The sequence below is a fragment of the Rana temporaria genome, chromosome 8, assembly GCF_905171775.1.
Source record: "Rana temporaria chromosome 8, aRanTem1.1, whole genome shotgun sequence".
NCBI classification, from domain to species: domain Eukaryota; kingdom Metazoa; phylum Chordata; class Amphibia; order Anura; family Ranidae; genus Rana; species Rana temporaria.
This window is the reverse complement of record NC_053496.1, coordinates 153,328,083-153,351,249: the sequence shown is the minus strand read 5'-3', so window position 1 is coordinate 153,351,249 and position 23,167 is coordinate 153,328,083. Positions and strand designations below refer to the sequence as shown.

The 23,167-nt window shown below is 43.9% G+C and overlaps 1 protein-coding gene across 4 annotated transcripts in view; it reads left to right on the top strand.

Moving 5' to 3' along the window:
* Positions 1-23,167, top strand: part of ZFP91 (ZFP91 zinc finger protein, atypical E3 ubiquitin ligase) — a 136,330-nt gene that overhangs the window by 7,242 nt on the left and 105,921 nt on the right. For 3 of the 4 annotated variants that reach the window (XM_040320893.1, XM_040320892.1, XM_040320894.1), the window contains exon 2: positions 9,219-9,250. The exons of the other annotated variant lie outside the window; for it this stretch is intronic. In XM_040320893.1, the coding sequence (XP_040176827.1) occupies positions 9,219-9,250 (32 nt within the window). The remainder of the gene's footprint in view (positions 1-9,218; positions 9,251-23,167) is intronic. 4 annotated transcript variants of the gene reach the window in all.

Genomic DNA, 23,167 nt, shown 5'->3' with positions numbered 1-23,167 from the left:
CCAGTTTGCGCAAGTCACCAGAGGTTTCGCGATAGGGGAGGACCACTATCAGTTTGTGGCCCTTCCTTTTGGTTTAGCTTCGGCACCAAGAGTTTTCACCAAGGTGCTCGCACCGATCCTAGCTTTGCTGAGACAGCGAGGCATTGCCATCTTGGGCTACTTAGACGACCTTCTTCTGAGAGCAGTTTCTGGCTCCGAATTAGAAGAGGATGTATCTATAGCCAGCCAGACCCTCCGAGAATTCGGGTGGGTATTAAACATTCAGAAGTCGGTCCTTGTTCCAAATCAGCGCTTGGAGTACCTGGGGTTCATTCTGGACTTGCGAGAGTCTTTCTACCCCTGGAGAAATTGCAGACTCTTCCGTCTGCAGTGAAAGTGTTGGCATCCTGCAAATGGTCATCTCTCCGTTTTTGCATGCGAGTCCTGGGCTTGATGGTAGCCTCCTTCGAGGCAGTGCCGTATGCCTAATTCCACACTCGAGTGTTCAAGAAGGAGATCCTGTCCAAATGGAACAAATATCCATTGTCTCTGTATCGTCAGGTTCAGGTCAGCCACCTGGTCAGAGTCTCTCTGAATTGGTGGCTGAGATCCCCGGCTCTTCGGTCCGGGAAGTAATTTCTTCCCTTCCAGTGGACGGTGATTACGACGAAAGCCAGCCTCACAGGCTAGGGGGGCGTCTGGGGGGTTCAGTCGGCCCAGGGTCGCTGGACTCTAGAAGAATCCCGTCTGCCGATCAATGTCCTGGAACATCGGGCGATCAGGCTATGCTTCTCCTCCTGGTCGAGGAGGTTGCAAGGTCGCTCAATCAGGATCCAGTCGGACAAAGCCACGGCGGCACATCTCTATGTGCGAAGAGATCGGGTGGCTTCCACGGACGTATTCAGTGTCCAGGATCCTGCTGTTTTTAAAGCGTGGAGTGGATCAAAAACTTGCCTTAAGCACCATTAAGGGACAGATTTCCGCCTTGGCTGTGTTCTTCAGCGGCCTTTGGCGGCCCATTCTCTGGTGGGTACCTTTTGTGCAGGGGGTTCGTCATATACTTCCCCCTCTTAAACCACCTCTTCCCCCTTGAGATTTGAATCTGGTGCTCTCGGTTCTTCAAAGAGAGGTTTCTGAAGACATCAGAGAGATTCCTCTCTTGACACTATATCAGAAGGTGGCCTGTTTGGTGGCCATTATTTCTGTCAGACGGGGAGGTTGCGCTACATGCATTGGACGTGGTATGCATTTTGCGAGTGTACCTGTCTGCTACGGCTCAGTTTCAGAGGTCTGACTCACTTTTTGTGTCGGTATCCAGTCCACAAAAGGGCCTGGCGGTCTTGTCGGCCACCATTTCTCGGTGGATCAGGCAAACCGTCCTACAGGCCTATGCTCTTAAGGGTCGGTCGCAAGGTTTTGCAGGCGGCTGTTTAAAGTTGCACCTCCTCCGTTGAGCTCTGCTTGTTTTGGGTTGACGTTGTGTGTTTTTTACTGATACTGTTCCCCTCGTTTTTTTTTTTACACTGCTTGGGGACGTCCCACTTGTCAAGACTTGAGTTTCTCTTCAAAGCAGGGTGTTCCGATGAAAAGAGCTTTTAGCCTGCACTAGTAATCAATAATCAAGATGGTTGGTGTCCAAAGTGATGTTTTGATTTTAGGCCTCATTCACACTGGGCGGTTCAGCTTAGCGGGAGATCTCTCTGTTGATCTCCGCTGAGCCAGCGGATGACAGGTCCCTCTCTGTTCACTGAGCAGGGAGGGGCTTGTCAAGCACCGCCGATTCCTATGGAGAGATCGGACAAAAACGGACAGCATCTCACCCGATCAGATCCACCAGGACGGGTGGCGAACGTATCGCCATACGTCTGATTTTTAGCGGATTGGACCGGATGTCAGCGGACATGGTCACCGATGACATCCGTCGCTCCATAGACTTGCATGGAGCGCCCCTTCAGGTCCGCTGAAAACACTGACAGGTGGACCTCAACGATCCGCCTGTGTGAAAGGGGCCTAATACATTTTCCCTTGGCCTGTTCATCTTTATCAACAATAAGCAGTATTAGGAGAGTTCTGGGCTAATTTTATTGAGCAGAAACAAGTAAAACTCATAAGTGGACAGGAACATAGTTGGGAATAATGGCAGAAAAATCTCACTGTTGGAGTATCAAGAAAGTATAACTGTAACGTTATGGTGAGGTGGGATAAAGGAACTAAAAACCCTTCCACTGAATATCAAATCGGATATAGATTTTAAAGCTGCTTTTCCCTATAGGTTTCCAAATTGGCTCCTTAACCCCAATAAACATTTAGGGCTCTTTCACACTGAGCACCCGTACAGGTCCGTCTGTCAGTTTTTTTTTTGCCGACCTGTACGGGCGCTCCGTGCTCCTCTATGGAGCCGACCCGCCAAAGTGTGACGGAGGAAAAAAACTACTTTTCCTTCTGTCTGGCGGATCGGGTGAACACGGACATACGGTCCGTCTTCATCCGATCCCCCCCATAGGGGGGAGCCGAGAAAAGACAGGGCGGTCCCTGCACAGTGTGCGGGGACTGCCCTGTCATCTGCCGGCTCAGTGGGGATCAACGGAGCGATCCCCGCTGAGCAAGCGGAGTTGCACGGGGGGGAACATTACTGATCCGCCCAGTGTGAAAGAGGCCTTACCGGACCCTAGTCTCAGAACCCCAACAGCTGCTGCCTCACTTTCTGCTAGGCCTATTAGTGATGGTGAAGGACTAGATCTGTATGGATTAGGTGAGGCAGGCAACAAGATCACTCTGCCTCTATACATTCAGGTTTGGTCCATCACTGAGACTAACGCCGCGTACAGACGATCTGACATTCCGACAACAAAACCGTGGATTTTTTTTACAACGGATGTTGGCTCAAACTTGTCTTGCATACACACGGTCGCAAAAATGTTGTCGGAAATTACGATTGTCAAGAACGCTGTCACGTACAACGTGTACGACGGCACTATTAAAGGGAAGTTCAATACCAGTCGTGTTTAGTAGAAGTTTGGTGAGAGACGATTCGCGCTTTTCAGCCTCATGCTTTTCAGTCCGTTGCAGCATGACGAATGTGCTATCTCCATTACGAACACTAGTTTTACTAGACCGAGCGCTTCCCCCTCGTACTTGATTCAGAGCATGCGTGGAATTTTGTGCGTCGGAATTGTCTACACACGGTCGGAATTTACGAGAACAGATTTTGCTCTCAAATTTTTGTTGTCGAAAATTTCGACAGCAAATGTCCGATGGAGCCTACACACGGTCAGAATTTCCGACAACGCATTCCCATCGAACATTTGTTGTCGGAAATTCAGAGCGTGTGTACGCGGCATAACAGAAGAAGTAGTGGGTCAACAGACCTGGGTCTCTGGGGGTCCAGCTCCAGGACAGGTAAGCATTGGGAGGTCTGGTGAACCATTTTTGTAATTGCATCTTCAGGGAGACTAGCTGACCCTAAAGTATAACTAATGATAGAACTTTGTTTTAGAGTGGAGAAGGGATTAAAACAACCGTCAGTTTTTTTTTTTTTGTCTTACTGTTCTCTTTATGTGACAAAATATCCTAAATGTTGGGTTGTCTTCAGAACCGAAATAAAGGGGGAAGTTCTGATGACCTTGGTGACAACCAGTGATTCACTTACTTTGGAGGGATTTCCTGTTTTGGCTATGTCAGGAATTGAAGGGAAATTTCCCCCTAGTTCTATCCAATAAATGTTTACCTGACCCTTGTCTGAGTCCTAACAGCTGCTGTCTGACTTACTGATCAGTCTGTTAGTAATGGTGAAGGACTGGATTTTTATAGATTAGGTGAGGCAGGCAATCTGATCACCCTGCCCCCATACAAGCAGGTTTAGTCCGTCACCGAGACTCATGGATGAAGTAGTGGGTCAACAGTCTTTGGGACTCTGGGGTCTAGCTCCAGGACAGAGGTAAGCATTTTTTTTAGTTTTAGATAGTGGCGAGGGATTAGAACACCTGTCAAATGTTCTATTGTGCTCTATCTGTCCAGCTTACCAATATCACCAAGATTGAAAGAAAATCCCAAATTTTGGGTTGTCTTTGCTGAATAGGAATAGAGGGGGGAGTTCTGATGACTTTTTGGGGACATCCAGGAATTCCCTCACTTTTTAAAGGATTTATTCTCACTTCCTGTTTTGGCTATGGGACAGGAATTGAAGGGAAATCTCCCCAATGTGAGACAAATGGCAGAAACAAAAAGCTGATGGGATTTAACCCTCCAAAATGAAAACATGTATAGGTATTTTTCTGGGGTCTGATGGTTGAAACGCTACCTTTTTTTGCTGTTCCAAGACTACTTCAAGTATTCCATACTTCTGGGTGTATGGAATGCCTACTTCCGCCATCGGTCACAGTGGTTTCTTCTGCTGACTCATGTGTCATTACAAAATATACGAGCTGGTCTATTCATTTACATCGGAACAACCTTTGTATTTTGTAGACACCATATATAGTACAATTGTTGGCAGCTGCATCTGCCATGTTACCAGATGGATTTGTCTATCTGTATTATTTTAAATCCAATAAAAACTATTTGATATATATATTATATCTCAAATATACACACAAGCTGGTGGGAGGAACAATTACGTCTGGCGGGAAAAACAAACATGCTACCAGCAGAATATTTTCAGAAGAGGTGGCATTTTGACTAATTGGCAGTACTACTTTTTTACTTTTTGCTATGCCATTTGTATTTGCAGACGATACTAAGCTAAGCAGGACAATAACTTCTCCACGGGATGTGGAAACCTTGCAAAAAGATCTGAACAAATTAATGGGGTGGGCAACTACATGGCAAATGAGGTTTAATGAATAAAAATGTAAAATAATGCATTTGGGTTGCAAAAATATAAATGCAATCTATACACTGGGGGGAGAACCTCTGGGGGAATCTAGGATGAAAAAGGACCTGGGAGTCCTTAGACGATAGGCTCAGCAATGGCATTCAATGCCAAGATACTGTCAACAAAGCAAACAGAATATTGACATGCAGTAAAAAAAAGGGATTAAATAGTTCAATCTCTGTATCTGCAGACGATACTAAGCTAAGCAGGGCAATAACTTCTCCACAGAATGTGGAAACCTTGTAGGAGGATCTGAACAAATTAATGGGGTGAGTAACTAATGAGGTTTAATGTAAAATGAGGTAAATGAGGGTTAATGTAGAAAAATGTAAAATAATGCATTTGGGTGACAAAAATATGAAGGCAATCTATACACTAGGGCAGGGATATGCAATTAGCGGACCTCCAGTCCCATCATGCCTCTGCCTTTGGGTGTCATGCTTGTGGCTGTTAGTCTTGCTGTGCCTCATGGGACTTGTAGTTCTGCAACAGCTGGAGGTCCGCTAATTGCATATCCCTGCACTAGGGGGAGAACTTCTGGGGGAATCTAGGATGGAGAAGGACCTGGGGGTCCTAGTAAATGCGAAGCTACTGCTATCAAAGCAAACAGAATATTGTCATGCATTAAAAAAGGGATTAACTCCAGGGATAAAACGATAATTCTCCCACTCTACAAGACTTTGGTCCGGCCGCACCTGGAGTATGCTGTCCTGTTCTGGGCACCAGTCCTCAGGAAAGATGTACTGGAAATGGGGCGAGTACAAGAAGGGCAACAAAGCTAATAATGGGTCTGGAGGACATTAGTTATGAGGAAAGGTTGCAAGCACTGAACTTATTCTCTCTGGAGAAGAGATGCTTAAGAGGGGAATGATTTCAATTTACAAATACCATTCTGGTCACCCCACAATAGGGATACAACTTTTTTTTGCAGAAGGGAGTTTAATAAGACGCGTGGCCACTCATTAAAATCAGAAGAAAATAGGTTTAACCTTTAGCTACGTAGAGGGTTCTTTACTGTAATAGTGGCAAGGATTGAAATTCCCTTCCACAGGCGGCGGTCTCAGTGGGGGGCATCGATAGTTTCAAGAAACTATTAGATACGCACCTGAACAACCATAACATACAGGGATATACAATGTAATACTGACATATAATCACACACACAGGTTGGACTAGTCTTTTTTTTTAACCTCATCTACTATGTAAGGTAATTTTTTGTTCTTTTAGTACACCCCATGTTTTTTTGTTTTGTGTATGGGGTAAGCTGTTTATGCAGAACCTGTGCTTGCGTTCCTTAACCGCTAGCAGGGCTGAAAAGCAGATATTTGGAGGTTGCCCGTGTGTTCATGGAAATGTCTTTGCAGGGACCTTTTTCTGCATGGAACTATTATTAGTCGCTCGGTGTGATGTGCAACCTTACTCACCAATAGTGGAAGGGGAATGGTTAAAAATCTGTCTTCAGAGGTTCAATAAGCAAGCACCCCAAATTTCAGAGCTTCTGGGCTGCTCAAGACTTCTTAAAGGGTCACTAAAGGATTTGTTTTTTTAGATAAATAGCTTCCTTTACCTTACTGCAGTCCTGGTTTCATGTCCTCATTGTTCGCTTTTGCTCTGATGTTGCTGTGATCCTTCTCTGTTCTGGACACTTCCTGGTTGTCTTTTTCCTGATGACCACAGTAATGGGAGATTCTAGTTTCATTTTCCAAACCATCACTGCTCTATGGCTCTGTCTAGCACAGAGGCAGGATAACATGCAAAAAAGAAACTAGAGGTACATTATATGATTGATATTTTTATCTATTTTAATCAATTTTATAAGGAATCAGTTAACTATTATGTCTCTATACCCTGTAAACAGTCATTTCAGCAAAACATTTTTTTTTCCTTTACAACTCCTTTAAGGTGACTCATTTTGAGTCCTGGGAGCTTTACCCGTTGGAGAGCATATTTATTATGAATTTCCACTCGGCAGTTGTTATAAATGTGCAGCCTCAGTGGTCAAGGATAGCTGTTTGTCCCATTATTTATTTATATTCACTCCTAAAGGTAGCATTATGGCTCTAAAAGTTAGCCGTAAGTGCTCAGAGGGTGTCCTACCTCCTGCCTGGACTTAATGTGAATAACAGGTAAGCTCTCTGTAAGCTTCCATAGTATGGGAAGCATTTAGAAAACTATTGAAAAACAAAGGCTCAGCAAAAATTTGAATGCTTTGTCATGACGGTTTCATGAATAGTCTTTCTGCTACAGCAGCAGGCCTGCAAAGTGTCTCGTATTGGCACTGGATTAGGACAGCTGACTTTCAGAGCTAAAGTGCCTCCCTTAGAGGGAAAGAAAACCGATTTAATAGGACAAATAGCTATACCTGACCAGTAAGAATAAATATGAATTCCAGGAATTCAGCCACTTTGTTAAAAGTGAAGGCACAATATAAGTTAAGTCCAAAGAGCTGCATGACACCCCCTGGGCTTATCTCATTTCCTTTTATATCTGACAGGCTTATTGCTTTGCCAGGGATTACAGTTCAGGGCTGTGAGAGAGGGGCACACATATCTGCTATGCCTGTCCCTCCCCTCTGCTGCCCATTCTGAGAAGCCTTTGTATTTTGTAAATGTGTTTACCTAATACAAAGGCTGTGAATGGGCAGGAGAAGGGCAGGGGCAGACATAGCAGCTGCAGCGTCTCTCCTGTTCAAGATCCAGATCAGCGTTTGGTCTTCTGGAGGAACTATAAAACCGTCAAATTTAAATAGAGCTAAGCCTAGGAGGTGTCATACACCTCGTTGGACTGAACTTATAGTGTGCTGAATTCCTGTGATTGCAAAATAAGAGCAAATTCTTCTGGACAGCCGCACACCGAATAGAAATTGCCTTTATTGTAAAATCCAAAACAGCACTTCATGTCACAGCACACTGGTAAAGCTGACTCGTTTCACACTATGTTAGTGTTTAGTACTAAACACTAATAGTGTGAAACGCGCCAGCTTTACGGGTGTGCTGTGACATGTAGTACTGTTTTGGGATTTTACAATAAAGGCAATTTTTATTCGGTGTGCGGCTGTCCAGAAGAATTTGCTCTTTTGTTTTGCAATCACACATGCATTGCCTGCACCCTTGGTTCTGGGAGAAGTAATCACCTTGAAGATTTCCACACCTGAGTGTTTTTTCTCTCCTGTGTGCCGAATTCCTGGAATTTGGCCTTAAATTATTATAACAATTTGAAACAAACATAGTCTTGTAAAGCCTTTTACAACTGGGCTTTCCTTGATGGTAGTCACTTAAATACATAAGTGTCAGATGAGTATTGTACTCACTCTTCATTGCTCAAGTGGAGCGTTCCTTTACCAGGACATGGGGAGAATAAGCATGCCCTACCCAAACCTTCATGTGACAGAACTCACTCCTTGACCTAATGCTAGGTGCTTTTAGTTGGGGATATGTTTAGAGTGTGTATGTAAAGGCCTACCTGGTTTCAGATAGGGAAGGGGAAGGGTTAGCCAATTTTTTAACTTTTACTGCCAAAATCTTTACTTGTCTATCGCCAGAGCAAGAGGTGAGGGTAAATCATCCAATGAGGACAAATGTTCTAGTGATGCTTTGGGAAAATTTCCTCTTGTACCTCCAGAATAGGAAGTGAAGAAAAATCTCTCCAGTGCAACACAGCAGAAAATACCTTCATAGGGGTTTAACTTTTCACTACTAAAAAACATAGGCTTACTTGAGGCTGGGTTCACACTGTGTGAAGCGCGGCTCACAGCAGGGGGTCCGGTGTGTGCGTTTTTAGGTCTGAATTTTTGGCTGAATTTGGACCTGAAACGGAGACAAAGATGCACAGGACTCTTCTGCAGTGTGCTTCCGCGGCCGCCCCGGAGATCTGTAAACCGGATCCATTGAGAACCAGTCGCACTCTCCTATCATGCGAAGAAACCCGCATCCAATTCACAATAGTGTGAACCCAACCCTAATCTTGGTGTCCATTGTGTATTTTCTTCAGATCACTGTAGTAATCCTGCATGAAACAACTCCTGTGTTTCAATGGCAATTCTTTCTATGTAGAGGTCTCCAGCATCCAACCTGCATCCGATCAGTGATCAGCGCTGATCAGTGTGTTCTGGTGAGGGCAGGGGCAGTCCCGCTGACGGAATACAACGGAGGAGATCTCTACAACTAACATTGTTTTTTTCGTTCAGCCTGCTGGGTTGAAAAAAGACTGAGTGTACCTAGCGTAACAATTCAGCCAAAAGTTTTGATTAGACATAGAGACTCCTGTGTTTGTCTAGAGCAGGTAATGGGCTGGTCTGCACTGTGCTTCTAAGCATTTAGCAAAGCATTGTGGGATATTAATTAACTCAATTCATTTACCTTTGCAGCTACCTGGAGGAAGAGATCCTGGCTAATAAAGGTAGGTGTGTTTTGATCAGTGTTTTAATGTGCAGCTGTGACTCCAGTGGCAATCAATGCACTGTAAAGCAGCAGAAACCCTGCTTGTTAGCTCCCACCTGTTAAAGAATGTACACTTGGCTGAACTACTTAAAGCACCGCTTCACTTAACTGTGCTAAAAATAGGTCTGACAGATCAGTCTCGTGTAGCCACCCTCAAGACTTGCACGCTGCTTGATTACATTGCATTTAAAGTTACATGTTGCGTGATGGAACAGCACTTGTATTTTTTTTGAAGTTTGTGCTAATTACCAGTTTTTTTAGGTCTATTTCAAGTAGATCTGTAGTCAAGAAAACTTCAATAAAAAAGTGAACAAAACGGCTCAAATTGTTTCCTTTAATAACGCCTTGTGACGAAGCTAAAACAAATCTTAACATCTGAACAGAGTTTTTCATCTTTGACATGCATTGGTAAAACTACATTTCATTGCAACGAATTCTGTATCCAGATGTGTGTTTTTTTTCTTTTTTTTTTTTTTTTTAAGAACAAGTTGCCCTTTCTTTTGGTGGTAAATGGTAATAAATATCTCCCTTATTTGTTTTTACTATCAAAGGAAAACTGGCTCTAAATAGTAAAAAAAAAAAAATAAGATTTTTTTGTACTCACTGTAAAATCCTTTTCTCTGATGTCCATGGACGGACACAGCTCCTTAAATCTTGACAAGTGGGTTATGTTTCCTGTTTACAGGCGAGGACTAGGCAGAAACATGTTAGATAATTAAATACGTGTTACTTTAACAGAGTTGAACAGCCCCGCCCAGACATAACCCTCCTCCCTGCAGTATGCAGCCTCAGTTCGTAACAAGCAGTACAAACCTAAAAAGGAGGGGTGGGTGCTGTGTCCATCCATGGACGTCAGAGAAAAGGATTTTATGGTGAGTACAAAAAATCCTATTTTCTCTTATCGCCCATGGACGGACACAGCTCCTTAAATCTTGACAAGTGGGACATCCCCAAGCAGTGTCAAAAACGAGGGGTGGGAACAGTATCAGTAAAACCAATTTTAACTACACCACAAAACAAGCAGAGCTCCTCAACAGAGGAGGCGCAACAGTAAACAGAAACCTAGCAAAACCTAGCGGCCAAAAGAAGCATCAGAAGATGCACTCACAGCAACCATATAAAATCTGGAAAAAATGTGAACGGATGACCAAGTCGCCGCCCCCGCACACCTGTGAGACAGATGCATAATGTTGGAAAACCCAGGAAGCACCAATTGCCCTGGTCGAAAGTGCCGTGACCAGAAAAGGGGGCGCCCGGCCCCTAAGAGCATAGGTCTGTATGACAGCCTGCCTGATACACCGAGAAATGGTGGTCGACGAGACCCCCAGGACCTTTTGTGGACTAGACACCGACACAAAAGTAGGAAACGCAACCTCCTTATTATGTGCCGGCCAAGGACAAAAGGATGGAAGAACAAAGTCCTCGTTCAGGCGAAAGGCCGAAACCACCTTCGAAAACACCACCACGTAATCCTAATGGAGGATCAAGCATGACGACTTGCAAGGCAAGACGGCCAACTTAAAAACCCTACTGACAGAAGTAATGGCCACTAAAAATGCCACCTTCTGAGATGGTGTCAAGAGAAGAATCTCTCCGATGTTTCCAAAAAGGAAGAATCGAGATCACCAGAGTCCAAACTCATGGAGGAAGAGGTGAACCAAGAGGGGGGAAGTATATGACAAACCCCTAGCACAAAGAGGTACCCACCAGGGAATGGGCCGCAAAAGGCCACTGACAAAAAACACAACCAAGGCTGAAATCTGCCCCCAAACGGTGCTTAAAGCGGGGGTTCACCCAAAAATAAATTTTTAACATTACATTCAGCCGAGTTGTCCTAATGACAGTTGGCTGTTTTTTGTTTTTTTTTCCCCCGTACATACCGACTTTCACCGCCGCTTCCAACAACTCGGCTGAATGTAATGTTAAAAATGTATTTTTTGGGTGAACCTCCACTTTAAGGCAATTTTTAGATCCATTCTGAGCTGTAAAAACAGCTGCACCCTGGACACCGAGTTCGTCCGTGGCCGTCACACCACCTCTTAGCACAAAGAGACATAGGTGCTATGGTAAAGGAGGATACTACCTTGCTTTCAGCATGGGTGGGATGACCGAGACGGACAGAACCCCCGGTCTCTTAACCACTTAAGGACAGAAGGTGTTTTTCAGATTTGGTGTTTACAAGACTAAAACATTTTTTTTTGCTAGAAAATTACTTAAAACCCCCCAAACATTGTATATATTTTTTCCTAACACCCTAGAGAATAAAATGGCGATCATTGCAATACTTTTTGTCGCACCGTATTTGCGCAGCGGTCTTACAAGTGCACTTTTTTTTGGAAAAAAATCACTTTTTTTAATTAAAAAAATAAGACAACAATAAATTTCGCCCAATTTTTTTATATATTGTGAAAGATAATGTTACGCCGAGTAAAATGATACCCAACATGTCACGCTTAAAAATTGCGCCCGCTCGTGGCATGGCGTCAAACTTTTACCCTTAAAACTGTCGATGGGCGACGTTTAAAAAAATCTATAGGTTGCATTTTTTGAGCTACAGAGGAGGTCTAGGGCTAGAACTATTGCTCTCGCTCTAACGATCGCGGCGATACCTCACTTGTGTGGTTTGAACACCGTTTTCATATGCGGGCGCTACTCGCGTATGCGTTCGCTTCTGCGCGGGAGCTCGTCGGGACGGGGCGCTTTAAAAACATTTAATTTTGTTTTCTTATTTATTTTATAATATTTTACACTGAAAAAAAAAAAATTATCACTTTTAGTTCTATTACAAGGAATGTAAACATCCCTTGTAATAGAAAAAAGCATGACAGGTCCTCTTAAATATGAGATCTGGGGTCAAAAAGACCTCAGATCTCATATTTAGACTTAAATGCAAAAAAAAAAAATGGAAATTTTGTCATTTGAAAAAATTACAACAAAAAAATATCTCTTTAAGACGCATGGGCGGTACTGACGTTTTGACGTCACTTCCGCCCAGCAATGCTATGGAGACGGGTGGGGGCCATCTTGCCCTCACTCGCATCCCCACACAGCAGGCAGCAGGACCCGATCGCCTCCGCCGCTACCAACGGCTCCGATAGGCGGCGGAGGGAGCGGGAGCCCCTCTCCCGCCACCGATAACGGCGATCTCGCGACGAATACGCCGCGGAGACAGCCGTTATCGTTGACAGAACCGCTCACTGAAGAGATGGATATCTTGGTTGTGGTAGCAGCTGCTGCCGTTACCGAGATATCCATCTTTAAAAACAGGTTGTATATTTACAGTGGGCGGTCGTTAAGTGGTTAAAGTCTGGCTTCCAACAGCCATGTCGTGCAAGCCAGCGACTGTACCACAGGAGGAAATACGGGACCTTGAGACAGAACCATTGTACCAAGGACGCCAAGGTCAATCTGGAGCGATTAGAACCATCGGAATCCCCTCTGTGGAGCAGCCGAGGAAGCAACTACAATGGAGGAAAGACATAAAGTAGCCGATACAGACCCCACAGGACCACCAACGCGTCCGTACAGAGATCACTAGACCTGGCGACGAACTTGACACCTTGTGGTCGAGACGAGCGGCCAGGAGATCCATGCCCTGTGAATCTCACCTCCTGCAAACACCTCCAAGTACAGAGACCAGTCGCCCTGGTCCAGCATCTGGCGAGTCCGGTAGTCCGCCTGCCAGTATACCTGATGGTAGACCGAAGCCACGGCCGTGGCGTTGTTCGGCTGAATCCAGATCGGGCGACCCTTTAACCTCCTCGACCACGAGAAGAGGCATAGCCTGATCGCCCAAAGTACTAGGACATTGATCGGTAGATAGGAGTCCACTAGAGTCCAGTGACCCTGGGCTGACTGCACCCGCCATAAGCCCCCCCTCAACCCGTGAGGCTGGCGACCATCGTAATCACCGTCCACTGAACGGGAAGAAACGACTTCCTAGACCGAAGAGTCGGGGATCCCAGCCACCAATTCAGAGAGACTCTGAGTAGGTGGCTCACCAGTTCTGATGATCCAGAGACAAAAGAGATTTGTACCACTTGGACAGTATCTCCCACTAGAAAACATGAGTGTGTAACTGGGCATACGGTACCGCCTCGAAGGAGGCTACCAACAGGCCCAGGACTCGCATGCAAAACTGAGAAATGACCGATTGCATGAAGCCAACACCCTCACTGTAGACTGAAGAGTCTGCAATTTCTCCAGGGAAAGAAAAACCTTCGCCACCGAGGAGTCGGGATCAACCCTAGGTACTCCAAACGCTGAGTCGGAACCAGGATCGACTTCAAAATGGTTAACACCCACCCGAATTTTCGGAGGGTCCACAATGGCTATAGACACATCCTCCACTAATTCTGAGCCAGAAGCTGCTCTCAGAAAAAGGGCGTCTAAGCAGCCCATGATGGCAAAGCCTCGCTGTCCCAGCAAAGCTAGGATAAGTGCGAGCACCCTGGTGAAAACTCTTGGTGCTGACGCTAGATCAAAAGGAAGGGCCACAAACTGACAGTGGACCTCCCCAATCGCGAAGCACAGAATCTCTGTGACTTGCGCAAAATGGGACATGCATGTAAGCGTCCTTGATGTCCAAGGATGGAGCGCAACTACCAATGAACGAATGGATTCCGTGTTGCGTGTTCGGCTTACGCACCCAGGGACATTTCAGTCCCCCAGTTGAGCCTTTAGTCGGCCTGGGAGGGTCAACCCGCAGGCCCTGACTGACGCAAAAATACAGCTTCTGAGTGGGGACTGAAGGACCCGGCCCACGGCACGGCTCCTTTCCCCTGGTGGACTGAGGGAGGAGAGTGCTCTCACCCCCAGTGACATCCTTGATAATGTCATCCAACGAGGTACCAAAAAACATCCCACCCCTGAAGGGTAAATCAGCCAGGGCATTTTAAGATGCTAGGTCAGCAGACCAGCAATTCAGCCAAATCAGGCGGCGCAAAACCACCGCTGAAACAGAAGCTCTGGACATCAAGGACATATAGAAGGCTCTGGAACAACTGGTGGCCAGTCTAATAATTTAGAGAGGGAGCTGGTACTCCTCCACAGTCTGTGTAAAACCTTGCTCATTCAGAGAGTGTCAGACACCAAGATTGCGGCCACAACAGGTCGCAATGCATGGTAAACATGAAGCGGGTCAGCGCCTCGGACCTCCTATCAGTAAGGTCCCTGAGGTATGGGTCCCTTCTATAGGGAGAGCAACAACCTGAGGAGAATGTGTTTATAAAAAAAAAAAAAAAAAACTCTCCTCAAAAGGGGAAAAACCCCCCAAGCGCTGAGGAACTAAAAAGACTTCTGCAGCATTTCCCATTCCTTTATAAATGAACTAGTCAAAGAAAAAAATAAGGAATAGCGTTCAAAGAGCGGTCTGATTTGCACAAAAAAGACAGAGTCCTCAGAGGAAACCTCCGCTGCACAGACAGCATAAGGGAGTTCCATACAGCAAACTGACAAGTGCTCTACACACATGTCATATGAGTGTGGGAGGAAACCGGAGAAATTAACCGGAGAAAACCCACGCAGACATAGGGAGAGAGCATGCAATCTCCAGGCAGTTTGTGTTGGAGTCCAGATTTAAACCCGTGACTCTCTTGCTGCCAGGTGAGGGAGTGAACCACTACACCACCGTCCACGTCTCCATATAAAACAGAACCGGGGACCTGAGCCACAGCCAGGTCCTGGTCTGATATAGACCAGGAGCGCGGCTACAACAAAATGGCCGCCAATGGGATTTTCAATAGTAACTGAAAATCGCCCAAAAAATGGCGACAGCGCTGCAAAAATGGCGGCAAAACGCAGCATTTTGAACAGTGAAAGCCCAAAGAAGCTAAACAGTGTCCAAACTCCTCTTTGAAAAAGAAACACAGGCCAGACGTACCACCCTCCCGACAGGCCTACAACCACAATGGAGGTAGCTGTAGGCCCGGTCCACTGTGAGTGAGACAACACCACAGCCCAGTCAGGTTTGGACCTCAGAGCAAAGCTCACCAGCCACCCCAGGAGTCATGGGGTATGTCGTGGCAGACCCAGCCTCTTTTGCAAAGGTGTGCTCACGCTCGCTGTCTGGACTGAGTAGATTACAAGGATCTATATATCCAACCTGTCTCTCAGCTGACAGTTGATAGAAGATTCTTTCAAGAAAAAATAAAATAAAAATCTTCCTCAGAGCGCTGGGCCCAAAGGGAGCCATACATCCTTCTCCTTTGCTAGGCAGAACAAAACTGAGGCTGCATACTGCAGGAAGGAGGGTTATGTCTGGAGGGACCGCCCCCTGGGCGGGGCTTTTCAACTCTGTTAAAGTAACATGTATTTAATTATCTAACATGTTTCTGCCTAGTCCTCTTCTGTAAACAGGGAACATAACCCACTTGTCAAGATTTAAGGAGCTGTGTCTGCCCATGGACGATAAGAGAAAGATAGCTGTATATTTCTTGCAGTTACCATAAACTACCACCAAAAGACAAGCCAAAATAAATCCTCCTGCTCCTGACCATCACGGCAATACCACATATGTCTATGTTGTTTGGGCCCTATTACATATACATATGTGGTATTGCTGTCCCAAAATAGGGCACAGAAACAATAATGCAAATTTAGCTTTTTTTTATCCTATCGTAAAGGATAGAGTAAAGAAGAGTTATAATTTTCATTACATTTTTCTCCAAAGATAAAATATATTTTTCTCCATTCAAGAGGACAAAAAAACTAAAAACACAGGGATGTGCAGTACAGTGACTGATCACTATGATAGCCAATCGGAGGCTATCACAGCGAGCAGGTGATCAGGAACCGGGCCTCCTGTTGGTACGAAACTTGGTGAGAGCCCGGTCTCTAGCACGGTGTGCTCTAAGCACAAACGCTGGTACACATACTGTATATTCAGCCCCCTGGATAAAGACCCACTTCCATGAGGGCACGTGTATAATTGGCGGGAAGGGGTTAAACGTCTGACCATATAGGGCAATTCTAGAATTTTCTTGCAAACAGTGGCTAGGAGTTGCATCTCTTTCCTTTGGCACATCATGTGTACTGTATGTCAAAGTAGTTTGGGTTGTACCCATGACAGCGTGGTTACAAGGGGTGGGGCCTACTGGTTTGGTTGTGGAGCTTTGAGTTGCATATCCCTTACAAATTTGTGAACAGTCTGCTAATATTTGTAATGATATACTTTGCAGGTTCTAATGACATGAAACACCCACAGTGAGCCTTGCAGCCAGAGCAAAAGTGATGCAGTCTCCTAATTATTCATGCGAATTGTAAATCATAAATTCTATTATTGAGGCTTAAATAGTAATTTACAATTATGATGCCCCTCTGTGACAGCACTGGGACCTGGTCACTGGGCACTCAGTGCTGCACAGTGACAAGGCAGGTGAGTGGCAGATGCATCTCCATACACAAAAGTACCATGTTTTTAGTGGCCATTTTTAGTGGCAGTAACAGTAAAGCCCTGTACACACGATCGGTAAGTTTGATGAAAACAGACCGATGGACCGTTTTCATCGGACAAACCGATCGTGTGTGGGCCCCATCGGTTTGTTTTCCATCGGTGTAAAAAAATAGAACGTTTTAAAATTTTAAAATTTTCCTATGGATAAAAAACCCATAAAAAAAAAGATCGTCTGTGTGGAAGCCCATCGGTCAAAAATCCACGCATGCTCAGAATCAAGTTGACGCATGTTAAAAAATATATTGCGCTAAACTATAGAATATCAGTGAAAGTAAGTAAATAAATACTACAAATGGTGAGGCAGCCAACACAACAATGGAAAAATTGTAGAATAAATGTAACAAAAAGTGCAGCGCCAAACAACCGAGGTCCCCCTAGATGTGGGATCTCCTAGTATTAAATAGACGTGATGGTGAATTGAACCCAAATATCACATCTGGTCCACAGTGAATATAAGTGAAAATATATATAAGGTGAAACCAACATATAAATCATATAAATCAATAAGGGGACAAATATACCCCCAAATGGGCTGAGATGACTAATAGTCCTCAGCATATAAACCGTGACAAATCAATATCAAACAAGTGTATAATCAAAATACATTATCTGTGTGACCACAAGGTGAAAAAACAAATCAATGACCTCATAGGTGGAAATGTATAGTCCAAATCCAGCACACAAAAAATGGTGTATTATATTCTTATAGGTGGGTAAAAGTACCCCTTCTATAGTCCCATTCAAACAAACAGGGAGTGTTTGTGTATTCTCCTAGGTAGGTAGTAGAACACTATCCCCTCTATCCAATCTCAGCACATCTCCAGAAAGTAGAACGTTTTAAGCTAAGGATAGATTAAATACGCTTACCAGCTGATGTCGACCCGCAGCTCACCATACGGTGGGGGGTCCTTAGAGCTTGTGTGGGCCGATTGCCCTTTCTGGTCTTCGTCTCTGGTGGATATCCTTGTGCAGGTAATCCGGGAGAGTTGGTGGTGAATCCCAGGGTAAAGGCCAAAACGAACTTTTCCGGTGATATATACCTTGTAATGGATGGTACTCATACAGGAATCACTCAAGGAGAAGGCAAAAAAAGGAGAAGAGAGGGGAACAACTCCTCATAGCGTAAAAAAGTTTTAATTAAAAATCCAAAAGTTTACATTAAAAAGTTCCAAACAGGAAATCCAAAAGTCACACGTGTATATAAAGTCCACATCGATAAAAAGTTTTCATCAACTCACAGCAATATTCCACCTCTAGGAACAAAAATTCTATAGAAAGGAGTCCAAAATAGCGCAGTGGAAGCAATGAGATCCAGTAAAACCCAAACGGTTTAGTCTTATCAGACTTCAACTGGGGTATAACAGCCATATACCCCAGTTGAAGTCTGATAAGACAAAACCGTTTGGGTTTTACTGGATCTCATTGCTTCCACTGCGCTATTTTGGACTCCTTTCTATAGAATTTTTGTTCCTAGAGGTGGAATATTGCTGTGAGTTGATGAAAACTTTTTATTGATGTGGACTTTATATACATGTGTGACTTTTGTATTTCCTGTTTGGAACTTTTTAATGTAAACTTTTGGATTTTTAATTAAAACTTTTTTACGCTATGAGGAGTTGTTCCCCTATCTTTTCTCCTTTTTTGCCTTCTCCTTGAGTGATTCCTGTATGAGTACCATCCATTACAAGGTATATATCACCGGAAAAGTTTGTTTTGGCCTTTACCCTGGGATTCACCACCAACTCTCCCAGATTACCTGCACAAGTTGACGCATGCTCGGGAAGCATTGAACTTAATTTTTCTCAGCACGTCGTAGTGTTTTACGTCACCGCATTGGACACGGTCGGATTTTTGACCGATGGTGTGTAGGCAAGACTGATGAAAGTCAGCTTCATCGGATATCCGACGAAAAAATTCATCGGATTGGATTCCATCAGATATCCGATTGTGTGTACAGGGCTTAAGTATAGCATCTCATCTCTTTGTATTTATTCCTCCAAGTCAATAACACATCCACATACCAAACTGAACTAAAACTGGTTATAAACTAGTAGATTTTTAATATGAAATGATGCAGAGCCAGTGAATATAATAAAAACATACAAATAAACAGTGTTCAATGTGCCAAGTGTGAAGGTCTCTCTTAACTTAAAGTCCATATATATTCAAATAAAATAGGTCTTCCACCATCCAGCAGGACCCTTGTAGTGTAACGAAAACACAGAGTGCCATCACCTTATTCCAAATTACATGAGCTGTAACATGTACAGCCAGTGGCGGCCGGTGCTCAATATTTGGGGGGGTAAAAAACCTGCCTCCCCTAACCTGCACTACCGTCCTAAGACTCCCGGTAAATCGGGTCTCGACCCGCTTCCTGATTGGCCGTAGGAGAAGCAGGAAGACATTAGCGAATATTAATTCGGTAATGTCACAACTGCCTCTAATCATGTGCTTAAAAAAAAAAAATATTGAAATCAATGCGTCAGGCGACCTGCATGTAGATTAGGGACTAGGTGCACGGATTAGGGGGGTGGCCGCCACTGGACACAGTGGACACAACGCGTTTCATGGGCACTTCTCTGAAGGTATATGCACTTGCACTCTGGAATCACTCCGCTTAGGTAACAGCAAAGGGCAACTCCCACTGGAACAGATAGAGCTCACCAAGGAGCGGACAATAGTGTAATAGTTTAAAAAAAGTTTTTTTGTGGAACACAACCAGTCATCCAGTTAAAACAACGTGACAGCGAAAAAAACTTAAAAACTCACTATGAAAGCTGTTGACAACCTAGAATCGTACAGTGGCATGACATCAGCACTGAGGCTCTCTTCCAACTAGTCTAAATGGACATTCTTATACAGAGGCGTGGTGTCAGCACTGAGATTCTATTCCGACTAGTTTCGACCATATGGACATTCTCTCCCTTAAGAATGTGTGTTTGGACGAAACTAGTTGGGACAGTGCTGATGTCACTCCGACTGGTTCTGTTCCACAATAAACCTTTTTTAACTTCCTCACGCCTGTAGCTGAAAGATGGCTACAGTGCGGGCCTAAATTTCTGGGAGGGCGTCTATGTACCCTGTCCCATGCCTGCTTTTTTTTTTTTTTTTTTTTCTTTTTTTTTTTTTTTTCTGTTTTACATTTTCTATCTGATTAATTACCACCAAAAGAAGCTCCATTTATGTGAACAAAATGTAGTTTGGGTACAGTGTTGCATGACTGTGCAATTGTCATTCAAAAAGTGACAGCGCTGAAAGCTGAAAAGTGGCCTGGGCAGGAAGGGGGGTGAAAGTGCCCAGTAAGCAAGTGGTTAAACTATTGGACTATCACTGGCTTTGTGTTGGCTCTTTGGTAAGCTCTATCTGTTCCAGTGGGAGTTGGAGTGTTTTTTTAGAGTTGAAGTGCATACACCTGGGAAGGATCTGTGCCCAAGAAACATGTTCTTTTCGCTGTACCTGTTACAGCTCCTGGTCTGGGGAGTGTAGATTTTGAATAAGGTGATGGCAATTTGTGTTTTTGTTATGCTACAAGGATCTGCTGGATGGTGGAAGATCTATTTATTTGAATATATATATATACCTGGAGGGCCGTAGTTTGAAGACCCCTGACGTACACTATTAGAAATTTGTTCGTTTGTGAAAAAAATGTTATCCTGTTCCTTCGAATTTTCTCGTCACTGGGGTAAAAAAATGAAAGTAGATTTCACCTCACTAACCATTAGAAAAACACATTTTCCCGACACCTACAATTCTGTTTGAGTTGGTGAAGGCCAAGCTATCGTTGATCATGATTAATGAACGTTTATGTATGGATCAAATACATATTGGGAGATATATGATAGGATATTGGTGGTGCCTTCCTGGATCCAACGGGTTACACTACCTTTCTACAATTTCTTCCTTTACTTTTCTTTTTTCTCTGTTTGGTTGTTTTTCTCCCATGCTGCTATATTACCCAAAGGAACAACATAGGGGATGACTGCTCCTGGGATTACTTACCTCACCATGTAGGTATCTTAGAAAAATGCACTTAGTGTGACCTCTCGAGTTGTTCACTTGTGTTAATTTTTCTGCTTTTCTGGACGAGGGGTTTACATAGCTGTTTATGTTGTGGTACTTGAACCCCTTCATACTCAAGCAATGCTCAAAATGCTGGTACGTTATGCCATTGCAAATTAACAAATCCCCCGGAGGGTGAACAAGGGGAGTGTTACGAATGTATGTTTCTATTTTAATTGTTATTCTTAAAGGGGTTGTAAACCCTTGAGGTTTTTCACTTTAATGAATTATATGCATTAAGGTGAAAAACCTTCTGTAGTGCAGCAGCCCCCCAGAGCCCCTTTGTACTTACCTGAACCTGATCTTTCCAGCAACGGGGACGAGCATTAGGATACAGTGCTTGGGCTTGAATGGCCATTTGCCAGGCCCAAACAGGGGAGAAGGTTTAACTCTGTTGAACCCCTGACACTGAGCTTACACACAGCTTAGTCCCAAAGACAAAGAGAACTACAGTGGGAACTTAGTATCAGCAGGTCAGCTTGGATTGTGTTGTCAAGAGGACCTGAATGGGAAAGGTGTGAATTAGCAATGGCATTCCTTTTTTCTCTTGTGACTGGTAAACATTTAGTCCCCTGGATACAAGTCAAGTACTCCCTTCTTCCCCTTCCACTTTGTGTGCACTCCTGGGCACACCCGGGTCCCAGTCTAGAAGCAGGAGCCATTTGGTGTGGCTTAAGCTTGAATGATAACTTTTAACAGCCTGCTGCAGGGTTCATTCAGTGTAACTGCTCAGTTTTTTTAAACTATATGTTGCAGCCACTTAACCTTATACTGTATACTGTATAACCCCATATTAACCTCTTCCTCTCCTCACCTTTTTTTCCCCTTCGGATTTATTGTTTTTAAATTTACCAATTTTTTTATCGTGTTATAGTGTGCTTTGCAAGACTACAAAATTAAGAATAACTTTTTTTTTTATTTATAAATAATTTCACAATGCATTGCATCAGCAAGCTAATTTTAGTGTTGAGATAGTGAGAAAAAAAACACAGGTTTAGCCCCTATTCACACTGGTGCAACTTATCATGTGATTTGACGGTTCCAAACTGCATGACAAGTCGCACCCCATTGCCGGCAATGTAACCGTTTATATGACCATGACTCATGTCATAGCAATTATGAAAAAGGTTCCTGCACTATTTTTTACAGATTTTATTGCTACTTGCATAGACTTCTGTTAAAGTTGCAAGCCGCAATGAAATCTGCAGTGCAAATAGCACTGATGTGTGGCTTTGAAATCGTGCCGAAATAGCGTGATTTCAAAGCCACACCGGTGTGAACCAGGGCTTAATCGTACAATGGGGGAAAAAAAATGTTTGGTCCCCTGCAGATTTTGTACATTTTGCCCACTTGCAAAGAAATTAATGGTCTATCATTTTTAGGTGTATTTTAAATGATAGAGACCGAATATCAACCAAAAATCCAGAAAAAAACACGATACAAATGTTATACATTGAGATGAAGTTCAGTGAGTAAAATAAGTATTTAATCCCCAAGCAAAACATAGTTATATAGTAGGTGAGGCTTAAAAAAGACACAAGTCCATCAAGTCCAATTTATGTGTGTGATTATATATGTCAGTATTACCTTGTATATCCCTGCATGTTATGGTCATTCAGGTGCTTATTTAATATTATTTTGAAACTATTGATGCTCCCCGCTGAGACCACGGGGAAAGGGAATTCTACATCCTGGCCGGTCTTACAGTAAAAAACCCTCTACGTAGTTTATGGTTAGACCTATTTTCTTCTAATTTAAATGAGTGGCCACGTGTCTTGTTAAAGTCCCTTCTGCGAAAAAGTTTAATCCCTATTGTGGGGTCACCAGTACGGTATTTGTAAATTGAAATCATATCCCCTCAAGCGTCTCTTCTCCAGAGAGAATAAGTTCAGTGCTCGCAACCTTTCCGCATAACTAAAATCCTCCCAGACCCCTTATTAGCTTTGTACTCGCTCCATTTCCAGTACATCCTTCCTGAGGACTGGTTCCCAGAACTGGACAGCATACTCCAGGTGTGGCCGGACCAGAGTCTTGTAGAGTGGGAGAATTATCGTTTTATCCCTGGAGTTAATCCCTTTTTTTAATGCATGCCAATATTCTGTTTGCTTTGTTAGCATTAGCTTGCCGTTTACTAGGACCCCCAGGTCCTTCTCCATCCTAGATTCCCCCAGAGGTTCTCCCCCTAGTGTATAGATTGCCTTCATATTTTTGCCACCCAAATGCATTATTTAAAAATTTTCTACATTAAACCTCATTTGCCATGTAGTTACCCACCCCATTAATTTGTTCAGATCCTCTTACAAGGTTTGCACATCCTGCAGAGAAGTTATTGCCCTGCTTAGCTTAGTATCGTCTGCAGATACA